Source organism: Impatiens glandulifera, chromosome 3 (genome assembly GCF_907164915.1).
Source record: "Impatiens glandulifera chromosome 3, dImpGla2.1, whole genome shotgun sequence".
Classification (NCBI taxonomy): domain Eukaryota; kingdom Viridiplantae; phylum Streptophyta; class Magnoliopsida; order Ericales; family Balsaminaceae; genus Impatiens; species Impatiens glandulifera.
In genome coordinates this window covers 56,209,418-56,227,386 of record NC_061864.1, presented here as the reverse complement: position 1 = coordinate 56,227,386, position 17,969 = coordinate 56,209,418, and the positions used below count along the sequence as shown (strand labels likewise).

General features: G+C 38.0%; 1 protein-coding gene across 1 annotated transcript; it reads right to left on the bottom strand.

Moving 5' to 3' along the window:
* Positions 1–15,948: 15,948 nt before the first annotated feature.
* On the bottom strand, positions 15,949–17,657 carry LOC124931811 (transcription factor WER-like). Its single transcript, XM_047472371.1, has 3 exons — positions 17,470–17,657; positions 17,258–17,387; positions 15,949–16,381 (listed from the first exon to the last, which is right to left on the bottom strand). The coding sequence occupies exons 1-3, from the start codon at positions 17,612–17,614 to the stop codon at positions 15,970–15,972; spliced, it is 687 nt and encodes a 228-aa protein (XP_047328327.1). The 5' UTR covers positions 17,615–17,657; the 3' UTR covers positions 15,949–15,969.
* Positions 17,658–17,969: the final 312 nt, after the last annotated feature.

The following is a 17,969-nucleotide window of genomic DNA, read 5'->3' as shown; positions in this document are numbered from 1 at the left end:
GAGGAGACCGCTTACTATAGGGAAGAAAAACTAAAATACGACTATGTTGGTCCAACCGAATCCGAGAAATGGCTTGATCCTGTGAAAAGAAAAGCCGAAATCCTCAAACATATGAAAGCCTTTCCTGAACCACGTAGGTCAAACCATAGATCACCGAACCGAAGACCATCACCATTTAAGACCTTTGTAGGAAAACCGAGATACACGAGACCAAGTGTCAAAAGGACAGTTAAAACCTTAGCAAAGAAAACCGTCCGGTTTATTAAGGTTTGGGTACCTAAGGGACTAATCGCATGTGGACCCAAGTAAATGTGGGTACCAAATAGTTGTAAATATGTACATTTTGCAGGACCCAAAGAAACGGCTAGGAAACTCTGAATGGTTCCTGGACAGCGGTTGTTCCAGGCACATGACCGGAAACAACAATTTGTTAACCGATATCAGAACAGCAACCGGTGCTTTAATCACTTTTGGTGACAACTCAAAAGGTAAAACTGTGGGCAAGGGTAAGATTGTCCATGGTAACCTAACCATTGATAATGTACTTTTAGTTGAAAACCTACGTTTTAACCTACTTAGCATTAGTCAGATGTGTGATGCTGGATACACGGTAGAATTTCTTAAACATGAATGCTTAGTTAAGAACTCTCAAGGTATTGTACTGCTAACCGGAAATAGGATAGGTAACATTTACAAGGTAGACTGGAAAACTAGAGTAGAATATCATATATGCATGATAGCTAAGACTGATCAAACCTGGCTGTGGCATAAGAGACTAAACCATCTAAACATGAAAATTTTAAACTACATTCGTGGTAAAAAGCTAGTTGAAGGCATTCCTGATATAGTATTTAATCAAGATAAAGTTTGCTCAGCATGTCAAATGGGTAAACAGACTAGGTCATCTTTTAAGAGTAAAGGAAATATCCAATCTAGCCGATGTTTAGATCTTCTTCACATGGATTTATTTGGACCGATTCAGGTCATTAGCCTAGGAGGTATGCTCTACACCATGGTAGTTATTGATGATTACTCTAGATTTACATGGGTAATATTCTTACCATCTAAACGTGAAACCGTATCAAACCTGATTACACTTCTTAAGCGCCTGCAAAATGAAAAATCAACTCGCATTAATAGCATTCGAAGTGATCGAGGTACCGAATTTACCAATAGTACATTAACTGCATATCTTGATGAATCCGGCATTAGACACGAGTTGTCTAGTGCTAGGACTCCTCAACAAAATGGCCTGGCCGAGAGAAGAAACCGGACTCTCAAGGAAGCCGCAAGGTCCATGATAGCCGATTCCGGCATTGCTCAGAAATTTTGGGCTGAGGCTATCAACACTGCATGTTATACACAAAACCGGTCTTTAATAAACAGATTTCACAACAAAACACCGTATGAGGTTTATTTTAACAGGGTTCCCAAACTCAAGTACCTCAGGATTTTCGGTTGTAAGTGTTATATACACATAAATGGTAAAACCCAACTCACTGCGTTTGATACAAAAACCGATACCGGGATCATGCTAGGATACTCAACAGTAAGTAAAGAATATAGAGTATATAATAATAGAACTGCAACCATGGAGGAAACAATTCACGTTGTTTTCGATGAATCGGTTGAAAGCAATACTGCTTCATGCTTTGATCTACACAACAGATTGGAAAATAACAATATTCATTCTGATAGTGAAGATGAGACTCCGGTCTTCAGGCGGTTTGTCCATGACCAAATGGGTAACAATGAAACCCATCCGGATCAAGCTGTTCCACAACAGGAAGCTGGCACTTCGGTCCAATCCGAGGAAGTCGGTCGGTCTGACAATCCTGCTCAGCCTACCGACATGTCTAGCCTTGATCAAATAAACGGTAATTTGGTAGACACTCCTGAACTGAACCTCAGAAAAACAGTAAACATCCTCCTGAGAAAATTATAGGTGACCCTTCAGAACCTGTTCGAACTAGGGGTCAACTTCTGGAAGGATATTTTAATTCCGCTTTCATATCCCAGATTGAACCGAAAAGAATAGATGAAGCATTATCAGATCCGGATTGGATCTTGGGAATGCAAGAAGAGCTAAACCAGTTCGAGAGTAGTAAAGTCTGGTACCTAGTCCCTAGACCGAAAGATCAATCGGTCATAAGAACAAGATGGGTATTTAGAAACAAACTCAATGAGGACGGTTTGGTCACGAGGAACAAAGCCAGATTAGTGGCTCAAGGCTACAAACAGGAAGAAGGCATTGATTTTGAAGAGTCATTTGCCCCTGTAGCTAGAATTGAAGCCATTAGGATTTTTTTAGTTTTTGCTGCTTTCAAAAACTTTAAGGTTTTTCAAATGGATGTTAAAAGTGCATTTCTGAACGGTGATCTACGTGAGGAAGTGTATGTTGAACAACCACCCGGTTTCAAAAGCGCCGCATTTCCAAACCATGTATACCGGCTAAATAAAGCTTTATACGGTCTAAAGCAAGCACCTAGAGCCTGGTATGACACACTAACCGCATTTCTATTAAAACATGATTTCACCATCGGTTCGGTGGATAAAACATTGTTTAAATTTGAAAAGAAGGAACATATCCTACTTGTTCAAATCTATGTAGATGATATCATTTTTGGTTCAACCGATCCTAAGTTATGTGATAAGTTTTCAAAAATGATGACTGACAAGTTTGAAATGAGTATGATGGGAGAATTAAGTTTCTTCCTAGGTCTTCAGGTTAAACAACTCAAAGAAGGAACATTCATTAGCCAACCTAAATACACCAAGGAGCTACTAAAGAAGTTCGGGATGGACACCTGCTCCTCGGCAGCTACTCCAATGAGCTCATCGATTAAATTAGACAGGGATGATGAGGGCCAATCGGTAGACCAGATTGCATACCGGTAGATGATCGGCTCTCTACTGTACCTGACAGCGAGTAGACCGGACATCCTGTTTGCAGTTGGTGTTTGTGGGAGATTCCAAGCAAATCCAAAACAATCTCACTACACAGCCGCAAAGAGGATACTGAAGTATCTAAAGGGCACACCCGACGTTGGTCTGTGGTACCCAAAGGACTCATCCTTTAATCTAACAAGTTACTCAAACGCAGACTACGCAGGGTGTAAGATTGACAGAAAGAGCACCAGCGGAACATGCCAATTCCTAGGTGACCGACTGGTGTCATGGCACAACAAGAAACAGACATCGGTGGCTACATCAACCGCGGAGGCTGAATACTTGGCGGCCGGAAGTTGCTGCTCTCAACTCCTCTGGATTCAACAACAACTGAAGGACTTCGGTATCATTGCCGAAGAGTCCCCGATCTTCTGTGACAATACAAGTGCCATTGCGATCACCTACAACCCGGTTCTCTACTCCAGAACCAAGCATATCGACATAAGGCACCACTTCATCCGGGAACATGTCACGTTGAAGCATATCCGGCTGGAATACGTATCGACCGATCAACAAGTAGCCGATATCTTCACTAAGCCTCTACAGGAAGCTAAGTTCTCTCAATTCAGACTTACTCTCGGCTTAACCGACATTAGCCAGATCCTTTCTAAGGATGCTTAAAGGGAAACCGGTTCGGACAGACAAAACCGGTAGTTCCTCCTAAACTGTTGAACTTCAAATTTTCGAGCTACCTATGGAAGAACCGCCCAGTTCATTAGACAGAGTAAACCGACCGGCTACTTGGTGCATGCATCAAATAACCGCATCGGGATGAACAACTGATGACTGACCGGTTCGGAAGCAGGTCATCTTAGATTATTTGAAATTCAAACAGAAGTGGAATAATTATCAGTGTTTATAGATGTCTGTTCTGAAACATTGCCTTTTCAAAGTAAAATGGTCGCGCCTAAAAAGACGTGAAGATCTTTTGATATCTTTCACAGTCCAGGCCTATGACCAACATCCTAGACTGCAAATATACATATTTCATGCAATATCTCTTATCCTGCAGTTAATAGATATCATCTCATTTAATACCGGACAATAGGATATCCCCCAACCAGTATTTAAGTGAAGCAAACATTCATCAAAAATACTCACAAGACAAAATGATATCCTCTCACTAAGACAAAAATGTCTCAGTTCCCCAACATCCTTCAGGTTGATTTTCAATCCTGTTCAAACACCGAACACTATGAAGTGTACAAGATAATCAAATCTCTGGAGGAAACCGGTCTTCAAAACTTCCTAGACGACAAACATACCATCTATCCTGAATCTATTCTGGAGTTCTTCTATCATGCCAGGGTGTTTAGAGGCTCCCCCCATTTTGAAACTCACATTCAATCTAAAGTGGGAGGTATTGTCTTTGATTTCACCGAAAGGGACTTTGCGCAATGCTTTAGCCTGCCAAAGCACGGGATAACGGATCTAGAAGTTCCAGCCGACATAAAAGCCGAGATCTCCATCGCCTTCGCACGATCTGACGAACCGGTTGAAGATCATGGTACAAAATCACGCCTGAGGGCTGAATATCAGCTCCTCAATGATGTGATCGGTAAGAGCATCTTCGGAAAGGATGTCACAAATACCTACTGTACCTCGAACTTCAACATGATGGCGGCTATAATCACCGGTACACCGGTGAACTGGTCCAGGGTGCTGTTTGACATCCTTATCTGGATGGTTGGCATTCGATCAGTCGGTTTCATCCCCCAATTAAGCTGTCTCCTTGTGGAGCTTGGTGTTCCAACATGTCCCGGAGAAGGTTTGAACCAAGCCCAGGTGCTGACTAAAGAAGTAACCGACTCCTTTTATGAGCGGTTCGAGAGAGCTTGGAGGAGGAGAAACCGCCGCCATGGTGTCGTCAACTCTTATGCACACTGAGTCACTCCTTCTTGCACCCGGTCGTTTTGCTTCATACACCGGGTGTATCTTTCTCCAACCTATAATTGATCGTTTCGGCCTGATCTACATCCTCTTCGGTTTCACTTATGTTTCTTTTGATCTCATGTTTTCTTCACTATTATCCATGCCTGTTCGGCACTATCCTATGTTATTTTCGGTTTCATCTAATTAATCTCGGTTATGATTAGTTCATTCAATGATAAAGGAATCCCTAATTAATGAGTTAACCCCCAACCACTTGAACATTTAATATCCAACTAATCTGGTTACTTCTCAACTAACACCTACCTCGGGCTCCGCAATCTGCCTCTTCCCCATGCACCTTGGAAACATAAAGATTCTTTTGCTTAATAAAACAAAACTAACAATCAAAGCTTATGTTTTCCCTCCAAAACCGACCCTATATAAGGTGCCATCCTCTAATCAACTTACCTCATACGAAAGCATAAAAACACTTCTAAGATACTTTGAATTTCATCTCTCTCAATACCGAAATCATGCCGAGCCGAATTTTGGGTAACTTCTTAAGCATTGACTTCAACTCTTGCATGGAAGAGATGGACGGTAATCCTGAACAGAAGTTAATGTTTCACTCTCTCACTGAAACCGGTCTTCAACCTTTTCTTGAAGAGGCCGGTCCAATTCTCCTAGAAGATGTCAAGGCCTTCTTTCGAAGCGCCTGCATCAGGGGAAAGTATATCGTCTCTACCGTCAGAGACCACGCATTCTGGATTGATGAGGTTGAATTTGCCTCACTATTCGATCTACCTACTGAAGGATTCTCTGACTTTCCAACAATAGAGGACCTAGCGGGATTTGAACTCGCCCAATACCTATCGGCCACCCCTTCTCCGGTGGAACACTATGGGCCAAAAACCCAGCTTGCTAGTCACGGTCAACTACTTCTCGAAATCGTGACCCATTCGATCCTGTGTCAATCGCCGAATCAACGGTATTCTAGAAATACCTACAACATTATGACCCACATTCTTTGCGAATCGGCCATCAACTGGTCAACGGTCATTTTCGAAAACCTCAAGAATATGGTGCTGACCAAGAGAGGTCTCGGTTATGCACCGCATATCAGTAAGCTGATTCTTGGGTACCGGCCAGAGTTTGGACCAGGGACACCGGTCTCCTCCTCGAACATCCTCGACAAGGATTCGGCAATAGACCGAATTTCTAGAATGTCTTTTCCATAGGCTGTACTTTCCATTATTTATGTATGCCTATCTCAATACTGAATTTTCTGTCGGTTTTCTTTCTGCAATATTTCTTGAATTCAATCTCATTTCAGTATAAATGACCGTGTCCTTCTTAATTCTTTGAACATTTATCTAAGTAACCGGTTAACATCTTCAAACTATAACCGCGTTCTTATCCGGTCATATAAATTTGCTTAAATCGCAAACACTCTTATTACTCAAAATAATCGGTTGGACTTAGAAACCGCACCATCAATCTCGGTTTCTAAAAGGGAGAGTACGTCATTAATGGCATAAGCAAAGGCTTTGGAGGGAAACCTCCCGCCCAAAACTGCCGCCCCTTGGTTTGGCGCCCATTCTCTCCCGCCCATGGTTTGCCGCTTCTTTCAATTTGGAGGGAAAATTCCCGCCCAATATTGATGGGACGGTTGGGCTTCCAAACCGCATCTATAAAAGGGACTCTCAGTCATTTTATTTCATTCTCACGCGAATCTGCTTTCTCTCTCTAAGCTATCTAACTCTCTGAAGCGGTTATCTCTCAAACTCTTTCAAATTCTAAGATGGGGCGTGGTTCGGCTTTGTTTAGACACCTATCTCAGGTGGATTTCGAGGAAATCCGGTTGAAAGGCACGACCGAGGCAAAGAAGGTCACTGACCGGGTGGTCCAGACCGGTCTGGAATATTTCCTCGGCAGTCCTCATGTTATCTACAAAGATGCGGTCGAAGAATTATTCAAAACCGCAACCATCTCCAACGACAAAATCACCGCAACTGTATGCGGTTCTGAAATAGAGCTCACCGAGGCATCGGTGGCAGAGAGCCTGCGCCTTCCGACAACCAGCCAGGATGCAACGACAGACATAGAGCAGAAAACCTTTAAGGCGGCTTGCCAGATTCTATCGGCAACTAAAGAGCCGATCAAAGTATTCGGCAGCAAACAAATGTTGAAGCCGGAGTATATCCCAATATGTGACATCTTCGCAAGGGCGATTCTGGCGAGGGGAGGAAACTACAGCAACCTCATAAAGGACAAAATCAGGATGCTGATCGGCCTGATAGAGGGAAGAAAGGTCAACTGGGCAAAAGCGGTGTTCAGCAACCTAATGGATATGGTGAAACCGGATTCAAACCGGTCGTGGGGATACGCCGTTCCACTCGGTAAGATCTTCATTCACTACAATCTCGACATCGGTCCCGGCGTCGTTGTCGTAGATCGATGCCTCATCAGATCAAAGCAGTTCCTAGAAAGGAAGCAGCCGGCCCCCGGCTCCACAGGTGGCCAAAAGAAGAAAGCCGACAAGAAAGCGGCCCCGGCCAAAGCAAAGGCTGAAAGTAAAGGAAAGGAGAAAGTAACTTTCTCGGAACCGCCGCAGCAAACCGAGGATGAGGAGTCGGCTTCCTTCTCTAAGAGAACCGACCCGGAGAAGACGGTGGATGATAGATCGATCAATGAAGACGACCATTCGGCCCAGAGCCCCAATGATGCCGGACCTAACACCAACCCTGAGACCACCGAGGGTGGAGAAGAGCGTGGAGAAGAGGGTGGAGAAGAGGTTGATAAAGAAGTCGGTGATGAGGGCGGCGACAAAGAGAAGGAGGAGGCCGAAGAAGCAGAAGCCGATAGAATATCTCTGAAACTCCTTCAGGGCGTCAAAAAGCGAGCCGAGTCAATTGAAGAATTATACCTGGAATGGCACGACCACCGGTACGGCACACCGTATAGAGAAATCCTACCGGGCCATACAGACTTGGAGTGCCTCCACAGATTGGAGGAAGTGGAGGACTTAATCATGAATCTTACAAACTCCAACACACTTCAAGAGGTATTACACCGAACCTGCCTCCTGAAACTGAAAGTCCAACCACGGAAACTAACAACACGCATCCGGAAAATTACGGAGGAGCTAAAAACGATGGGACCGGAAGACACCTTAGCACCGCGGGTGTTAGAAAGGCTTGAAAAAGCCAAAGGGGAACTCACTCGAGAAATCGAACGGCTAGAGGCAATATGCAGCCGAATGAAAATACTGGTTTATACTGCTCCCCGGATCGATACGTCTCCGGATCATTGTCCAACACCTCCAAGGGAGAATGCGACATCCAAAGAATCCGATGAAAGAGTCGATCCCAATCTCACCGGGCAATCACCTCCTCCACAACCGGAAGTCTCCGCATCAGACTTCACAAAGGAATGGGTTGAGGGCCGTCTCCAAAGGCTTGAAGACTCAACCGCAAAACGGATTGATAACCGCATTCAAGAGTTTGAAGACTCCGCGGTTCAGCCATTCAAGGATAGAGTCCAAAGAATCACTGGCTCGGCACTCAAGTTTGCCGACACCACATGGTTTCTCTTGAATTCCAATCGGGACCGAATCTCAGAAGTCGACGAAGATCTGCAGGAAGAGGCGGCTCTGCGCGGTAAATATGTTAAGCGAACCGAAATTTTGGAGGATTTGACCTCCGAGTTGAAGGGAGACTTCGACCGGCTTGAAAGAGAGACCGATCAACGGTTGACATCGATGGGTGATGACCTGGTTGCCACAACACTCGACCGGGTCTCCGAACTCGAGAAGAAAAATGTAGGTCTCGAGTCCGAACTGAAGGCGCTTTCCGAACAGGTTGCCGAATTGCTGAGGGTAAAGATGAACGCGGACGCCGCGGCGGTAGCGGCTGATGCTGAAACGGCTAAAAGGGTCCAGGATGCGCTGGATGCCGAAGCAAGCAAGGAGAAGGAGGCACCGCGTTCATCTCAACTTACCGAAAAGGAAGAGGAAGCCGCGCGGATTAAAAGGGCAGAGGCCATATTCCCAAGACTTACAAAGAAAGCAGCCGCTCAAGCTGCGGAGGATGCTGAACGGTTGGAAAGGCAAACACGGAGGCTGGAAGGCTACGCAGCCGAAAACAAGAAGAAAAAGGCGGCCGCCTCCACTTCAGCGCCGAAAAAGCGAAAGAGGGAAGCCCCTAAGAAAGTTCAAATAGCCGACCTGCTCAACGAGGTCACTGAAACAGTCATCACGAGTACATCGCAGCAGGCCGACCAAGTCGAAGAGGAAGTCGAAGAACAATTGCAGTCCCGGTCTACAAGACAACGACCCTCCGAACTGACCAGTTGACAGCAACCGAAGAAGAAAAAAGAGCATATATGACTTCTCGGACTCGGAATAGGGGCTCTCTTTCCTTTACTTATCTTAGTGTTTTTACATATTATGTTATTTTCGGTTATCTATACTATATATAAAGCTATTTTTGAAACCGGTCATCTCTTGCATCTCTACTTAGTTTTGATAATTTTAAGTAAAATAATCAAAAAGGGAGAAATTGATAAGATAAAAGATAGAGAGAGACTCTTCCAAAATTTTTATCAAGATTTTTCGAAAAATTCTCCTAAGTAAGTTTCAAAAATCCGGACAAACAAACAACCGGCCTACGGTTGCAAACTTACATGATTTTGATAATTTTAAATAAAATAATCAAAAAGGGAGAAATTGTTAGATAAAATCAGACCGGTTCAAATAAACCTAACTTAAATAAACCTTCCATACAGGAACAAGGAACCGGACCGGATGAACAAAAGAACCGGCTAAGAAAACTAGCCGGTCAAGCTACTAAACCGACCAAGAATACTCAGAACATGACCGCACAAAGAAAGGATCGGCCAAAGCAAAACCGGAAACATCAAACAGCCGATCAGCCACAAGGCAGAGGAATAACCGGAAGAAGTCCGGTTACATCACTCATACCAAAAGCCATTCGGTTAAGACAAATGGCCGACCAGAACAAGAAGACAATTCGGGTATCTGTTGAGAATGATACCAAAGAAACAAACTGAACACTTTCATATCCATGCAAGTCTGAGGAAAGACTGTAGGCTGTAGAAGACAGTACTACCGGATCTTTCCACTTCGGGATAAGTCAGAAAGAAGATCTTCCAAGTACAGACAACTGTCCAACAGACAGTGCCTACATCAAGTAAAAGACAAACCCGACAGGTTTGTCTTACATACCGGAAGAATAAATCGCCAGGTCTGAGACAGAATGCCAGGTCTGAGGTTGACCATTAGGTCTGAGGAAACGACCGCAAATCTGAATCTCTGAAACACTGAATCACTGCACCCCTGCTCAGCCAATCAGATTCAAGGCAGTGAAATATGACCGTTGGCATATTTCACCTATAAAAGGGGCAGTTGAAGAAGAGTAAATGCGGGACACACAGTGGAATAAGTGAAACGCTGGAAGCATTTACTACAAGTGATAAGATTGTGCTATTCTAAGAAAGCCTAAGTGCTAAAGTTAAAGTGTGTTTTACAATTTCGGTGTAAATTGTAAGAGTGTTATCGAGCAGGAAATAAGTCTCGGTCGAATTGTACTTGTATTCCTTAGTGAATATCCTTCTCGCGGTTTCGAAAGGAAGGGGTGACGTAGGAGTTTTATCTCCGAACATCCATAAAATCTGTCTTGTCATTTACTTTCTGCCGGCTCCATTGTCTAACCAACTAACTCAACTACACCGCTTTAAACCGACTCTATACTATCCATACCAAATTTCCAGATTACCGAAACCGACCCACCATTTTCAAATCTCCATCATCCGAAACCGGCCTTGTCCAACAAACAAGTGTGCTGCTTCAACCTGAAAGCAAACCTCTTCCGCGCTTGAACCTAGTTCAAGGGTTTGTGATAGGTTGTGTAGTATTGAAACCACGGTGTTAATCTCTAACCGGATTAACCACCACCCTTCGAGTGAGAACCGCTAACCGGTCCAACCCCCGGTCCTCCAGCGGCTACCTAGATCCTAACAATTGGTATCAGAGCAGTTAGTTTCAATACTCAAGCAAGCATGTATCAGGATAGGCCTCCAATGCTAGAAGGTGATGACTTTGCCAACTGGAAGGCACGAATGCACCTGCACTTAGTCACCTTGGATGATGAAATGAAGTCCATTCTGACCGAAGGACCGATATTCATTGATAAGGACAGAAAGGAATGGACAACTGAAGATAGGAGAAAAATAACCTGGATAATCATGCTAGAAACCGCTAACCTGAAGATTTCCTTATTTAATTCGTTTACATTCTTTCAAGATCTTATAAATTAAATTTTAATTACCTGATTAAAATTCTATAATAGGTTTCTTTTGAATTAGATTTTTCAAAATGATACGAGGGTTTTAATACCACTTAATAGATTCTTTAGTCTAAATCTTTATTCCTTAAGTTATATTCTTAATTCTTTATGTTGATAAATTGAGATAAACTGTAATTGTGAAACATACCTGAATCTTTAATGGCGAACGATTCATTAAGTCGTTCTACGTCGTTCTTCTTCGATCTTGGATCTCCTAGTTCTGGATTTAAATCGGTAATGAATGATGCGGATGAAGTTTAAACATTCCAAACAACCTTTACATTTTGTCTGATGAGAGAAACACAATACGTAGGCTATCTAAATGTGTTGGGTATCTAGTCTAATATACTTATTTATTATCTGGCCCATCAATGAAATAATGAATGATATTTCTATTTTTACACAAATATATCCCCATATTTATTATAAATATCTAAATAAACTCATAATCTTTATACTTAAATAGATCACTTTAATTGGGCTTTAATTTTTATATGATAACAACTAATACACACTCAAATATTAAAAACAATCCCAACATATAAATATATATATAATTAAAACATGCATATATTGGAGTTCTATTGATTTGGATTTTTTAAGACTTTTAAAAGAATGTACTCGATTTTTATAAATTTTCTCAATCTCACTATCATTATAACTATCCAATTACTCATTTCATTAATTAATTAAAACTAGTATGTATCCCGTGCATTTGCACGAGTAATAATATAAAAAACCGTGAAAAAAATATTACGGTAAAAATGTGATAGCATTTCTAATTTTATTTTTAACCGTTTTAAGTTTATGGACAGGCAACCCACAATCTGACTCAAGTATCTATTTACTCTCACATTGCAGAACGATCTCTAAAACAATTGATACAATTTGATTCCTCAACTCAATTAGTTTAACCTCTAGAGTCCACTTCTTCTCCATACTACGAGTTAAAGGAAAAATATAAACACTACAATTAAAGTAGTCCACACGAGATTTACTATATCCATATGAATTATGTCCCCTATTTCTATAAATATGACGGAATTCTTCCATTATTGCTAACTAATAATAGTGAAATCTATAGCGCAGAGTCAAAAGAGAATAATTAAAAACTATTGATAAACCACCGCGTTTATAATATTTGGTGTTGAATTTTAAATATAAATTGTTATTAGCCTAGTTGGTTAAAGGGTTATATTTATTTTGTTAGGTTGCAAGTTCAAACCATACCTATTGCATTTTTAATTTTATTTTTAACCGTCTTAAGTTTATGGGAGGGTCAACCCACAATCCGACCCAAATATCCATTTACTCTCACATATATATTCAAATTAACCACAGCTCTTGACGCGGCAATCCGGATACTTTAAAAATTAAGCATCATTATATATATATATATATAGATTTATAGCATTTTTAATTTTATTTTTAACCGTTTTAAGTTTATAGAGGGTCAACCCACAATCCGACCCAAGTATCCATTTACTCTCACATATATATCCAAATTAACCACAGCTCTTGACACGATAATCTGGATACTTTAAAAATTAAGCATAATTATATATATATATATATATATAGATTAGTTAGTTAAAAAGTTAAACTTATATTGTTAAAAAGTTCCGCGTTCATCAAATTTGGTGTTGAATTTAAAATATAAAGTGTTATTAGCCTAGTTAGTTGAAGGGTTGTACTTGTTTTGTTAAGTTACAAATTCGAACCATACCTATCCGGACACTTTAAAAATTAAGTATCATTATATGTATATATATATATATATTAGTTAGTAAAAAAGTTGAACTTATATTGTTAAAATGTCCCGCGTTCATCAAATTTGGTGTTGAAATTTAAAATATAAAGTGTTATTAGCCTAGTTGGTTAAAGTGTTATACTTATTTTGCTAGGTTGCAAGTTCAAACCATATCTATAGCATTTTTAATTTAATTTTTAACCGTTTTCAGTTTATGGGCGGGTCAACCCATAATCTGACCCAAGTATCCATTTACTCTCACATATATATCCAAATTAACCACAACTCTCGACCCGGCAATTCGGACACTTCAAAAATTAAGCATAATTATATATATATATATATATATAGATTAGTTATTAAAAATCTGAACATATATTAATAAAATGTTCCGCGTTCATCAAATTTGGTATTGAATTTAAAATATAAAGTGTTATTAGCCTAGTTGGTTAAAGAGTTGTATTCATTTTTTTAAGTTGCAAATTCAAACCATACCTCTAGCATTTTTAATTTTATTTTTAACTGTTTTTAGTTTATAGGCGGGTCGACCAACAATCCGACCCAAGTATTCATTTACTTTCACATATATATCCAAATTAATCATAGCTCTCGACCCGGTAATCCGGACACTATAAAAATTAAGCATCATTATATATATATATTAGTTAGTTAAAAAGTTGAACTTATATTGTTAAAATATCCCGTGTTCATCAAATTTAGTGTTGAATTTAAAATAAATAGTGTTATTAGCCTAATTTGTTAAAAGGTTGTACTTGTTTTATTAGGTTGCAAGTTCGAACCACACCTATAACATTTTTAATTTTATTTTTAATCGTTTTAAGTTTATGGACGGGTCAACCCACAAACCGATCCAAATATCCATTTACTCTCACATATATATCTAAATTAACCACATCTCTTGACCCAGCAATTCAGATACTTTAAAAATTAAGCATCATTATATATATATATATAGTTTAGTTTGTTAAAAAGTTAAACTTATATTGTTAAAATATTCCGCGTTCATCAAATTAAGTGTTGATTTAAAATATAAAGTGTTATTAGCCTAGTTTGTTGAAGGGTTGTATTTGTTTTGTTTGGTTGCAAGTTCGAACCATACCTATAACATTTTTAATTTTATTTTTAACTGTTTTAAGTTTATGGGCAAGTCAACCCACAATCCGACCCAAGTATTCATTTACTCTCACATATATATCCAAATTAATCACAGCTCTCGACCCGGCAATCCGGACACTTTAAAAATTAAGCATCATTATATATATATATATATAGATAGATAGATATGGGCGGGTCAACCCACAATCCAACCCAAGTATCCCTTTACTCTCACATATATATCTTAATTAGCCATAGTTCTTGACCCGGCAATCTGAACACTTTAAAATTAAGCATCATAATATATATATATATATATATATATATATTAGTTAGTTAAAAAGTTGAACTTGTATTGTTAAAATGACCCACGTTCATCAAATTTGGTGTTGTAATTAAAATATAGAGTGTTATTAGCCTAATTGGTTAAAGGGTTATTCTTGTTTTGTTAGGTTCCAAGTTCGATCTATACCTATAGTATTTTTAATTTTATTTTTAACCGTCCATTACTCTCACATATTTATCCAACCACAGCTCTTGACCCGGAAATCCAGATACTTTAAAAATTAAGCATCATTATATATATATATATACATATTTATATATATATAGATTAGTTAGTTAAAAAGTTAAACTTATATTGTTAAAATGTTCCGTGTTTATCAAATTTGGTGTTGAATTAAAAGTATAAAGTGTTATTAGTCTAGTTGGTTGAAGAGATGTATTTTTTTTTGTTAGGTTGCAAATTCGAACCATACCTATAGCATTTTTAATTTTATTTTTAACCGTTTTAAGTTTATGGGCGGGTCAACGCACAATCCAACCCAAGTATTCATTTATTCTCACATATATATTCAAATTAACCACAGCTCTCGAACCCGGCAATTCAGACACTTAAAAAATTAAGCATCATTATATATATATAGATTAGTTGTAAAAAAGTTGAACTTATATTGTTAAAATGTCCTACGTTCATTAAATTTGGTGTTGAATTTAAAATATAAAGTGTTATTAGCCTAGTTGTTTAAAGGTTTGTACTTGTTTTGCTAGGTTGCAAGTTTGAACCATACCTATAGCATTTTTAATTTAGAGCAGTGATAGGGGAGGGAATGATGTGTCACTACATCACTGGTTGAAAAATAGATAAAAGGTGAGGAGAGAGAGAAGAGATAGAAATTTTGTTATTTTTTTGGTTAATCAAATTGCACCACGTCAATCCCTCCCTCAAATTCCCTCTCCCAATCATTTCTCTTTAATTTATTTTTTAACCGTTTCCAGTTTATGGGCGGGTCAACCCAAAATCCAACCCAAGTATCTATTTACTCTCACATATATATCAAAATTAACCAAACTCTCAACCCGACAATCCGGACACTTTAAAAATTAAGCATCATTATATATATATATATATATATATATATATATATATATATATATATATATATATATATATATATATATATATATATATATATATATATATATATATATATATATATATATATATATAGATTAGTTATTTAAAAAGTTTAACTTATATTGTTAAAATGTTCCGTGTTCATAATATTTGGTGTTGAATTTTAAATATAAACTGTTATTAGCTTAGTTAGTTAAGGGGTTGTATTTATTTTATTAGGTTGCAAGTTTAAACCATACCTATAGCATTTTTTATTTTATTTTTAACCATTTTAAGTTTATGGGCGGGTCACCCCACAATCCGACCCAAGTATCCATTTACTCTCACATATATATCCAAATTAACCACAGCTCTTGACCCGACAATCCGGATACTTTAAAAGTTAAGCATCATTATATATATATAGAGATAAGACAATACATTACTTGATCTTTATAAAATTAAAATTTTACATATATAAAAATACATGATAATAATTTTACAAATTAACTTATTAATACCTACTCGTCTAACTTAATAAAATTATTCACCCATTCTAAATCAAAAGTTCCTTCTAAGGAGAAATCAAAAAACTTGTCGGGATCAAAGGGGATGATGGTGTCATTATTTGCATCTTGTGTCTCAACGTTACGGATGAATTTGTGTTGCTCTTCTAGGATTGAATCTTGAGCAACAAGTTGCGTCTCAACGTTAGAGATAGATTTGTGTTGCTCTTGTAGGATCCAATCTTGAGGAACAAGTTGCATCTCAACGTTAGGGATGAACTCGTGTTGCTCTTTTAGGATCGGATCTTGAGCAATAAAATTTCTAGTATTTGTATTTTTAATTACTTTCTTACTCAAATGAGAATTCCAGTAATTTTTTATCTCATTATCGGTTCGTCCTGGAAGTCGTCCAGCAATCAACGCCCATCTAAATAAGAAAAAAATATCATTATTATTATATAATTGCTAAACATATTTATGTAAAGTACATTATAATTTAAATTAAGATTATAAAGACTAAAATTCTCATGTCAAAAATTATTTAGTCTATTTAAAAATATTTATGTTTTTTATTTTATAAATAATAAAAAATGGAATAACAGATTAAGCATATAGTCTCGCAAACACACTAAATCAACCATTTAAGCAGGCGCATAACGGGTTCGAACTCAGGACTTTAAGAAAATTAAGAATATCCACCTCTCGATGGAGGTAAGGAAAGGGATATAACTCAGCGGTAGAGCGAGATGGGGAAGAAAAGGGTTTCCCTCTCCCTTCGCTCAAAAGAAAAGCCTTATTTAAATTTTATTTGTAAAACGCTAGCGCCCAACTTATACAAGCCTGCGTACTTTTGATGGCATGAGATTATTGACCCTTTAAAGTAAAAAAAAGTAAAGTCAGTTGATCCCTACTTTTTCCTTCATCTGGCTGTACTATCAATATAGTCGGTAGGCTGGAGTGCTCTTTTATTTTGTAACCCACGATCGAGAAAGAGAATGTCCTCCCAAGGCGGATCTTTCAACTGCTTCCTTGAAAGTCGACGCATAGATAGGCTAGTAGTGTTTTTTTTTTTAAATAATAATTTAATCTTGTTCAAGATTTGTATGAGTTTCCATTTACTCGAGCTTTTAATATGTAATAGTGATGCTTTATTTTTTTTTTTTTTTTATTGTTTTGATTTTATATTTTGATGATTTTTTTTTATTACATTTAAAACTTTGATAATATAATTTATAGTGAACAATAATTTTTGTTGGTTTTCAATCATTTTATTGTTTTAACATTAAACATTATAATTTAAAACCTGTTTCCCAAGAGTGTGTGAAGTCTGATTATAAGATCTTCCTCGTCCTCCGATATATTGCCTCTTTTAATATCAGGTCTCAAATAATTTAACCATCTCAACCGACAACTCTTTCCACATCGATTTACCCCTTAAGAAACAAACGAAGAAGTAGGTCAAATATTCAAAAAAATAATAATATAAATATGTGATTATAATATATAAGAATATACCTGAATTGATGGCCACTGTACTCCATCTTTTTGCGCCATGGATCTGAGTGTATTGAGAAAGCTTTTTATCCTCTTCAGAAGTCCATGCTCCTTTATTGTATTCATTCTTCTTCTCCAATTTCCTTTCTACATTTTTAGGAGCCATATCTCAAATAAAGAGAGAGATTCTTAAAAGAGATTAAAAGAGAGATGTTGTAGTTGAGCAAGACATTTGTGGCAAAGACCTGCTATATATATATATATATATATATATATATATATATATATATATATATATATATATATATATATATATATATATATATATATATATATATATATATATTTATTTATTTATTTATTTTTCAATATTTTTATTTTCTATAAATAAATATAAATATATATAATTAAAACACGCCTCCAAAAAAATGAGAGAAAAGAGATGACATGATATTCATATCCATCCAAAATAACTTTGTTAAGAATTCATATCCATCCATCGGTTACTTTCTTCCAAAACA

What these genes read in the sequence shown, in the direction of transcription:
- LOC124931811 (XM_047472371.1), bottom strand. Translation starts at nt 17,614, where the DNA reads ATGGCTCCTAAAAATGTAGAAAGGAAATTGGAGAAGAAGAATGAATAC. An exon ending in TACAGTGGCCATCAATTCAG is followed by an intron (nt 17,388 to 17,469) that starts GTATATTCTTAT and finishes TTGTTTCTTAAG; the next exon opens with GGGTAAATCGATGTGGAAAG. An exon ending in CACACACTCTTGGGAAACAG is followed by an intron (nt 16,382 to 17,257) that starts GTTTTAAATTAT and finishes TTTCTTATTTAG; the next exon opens with ATGGGCGTTGATTGCTGGAC.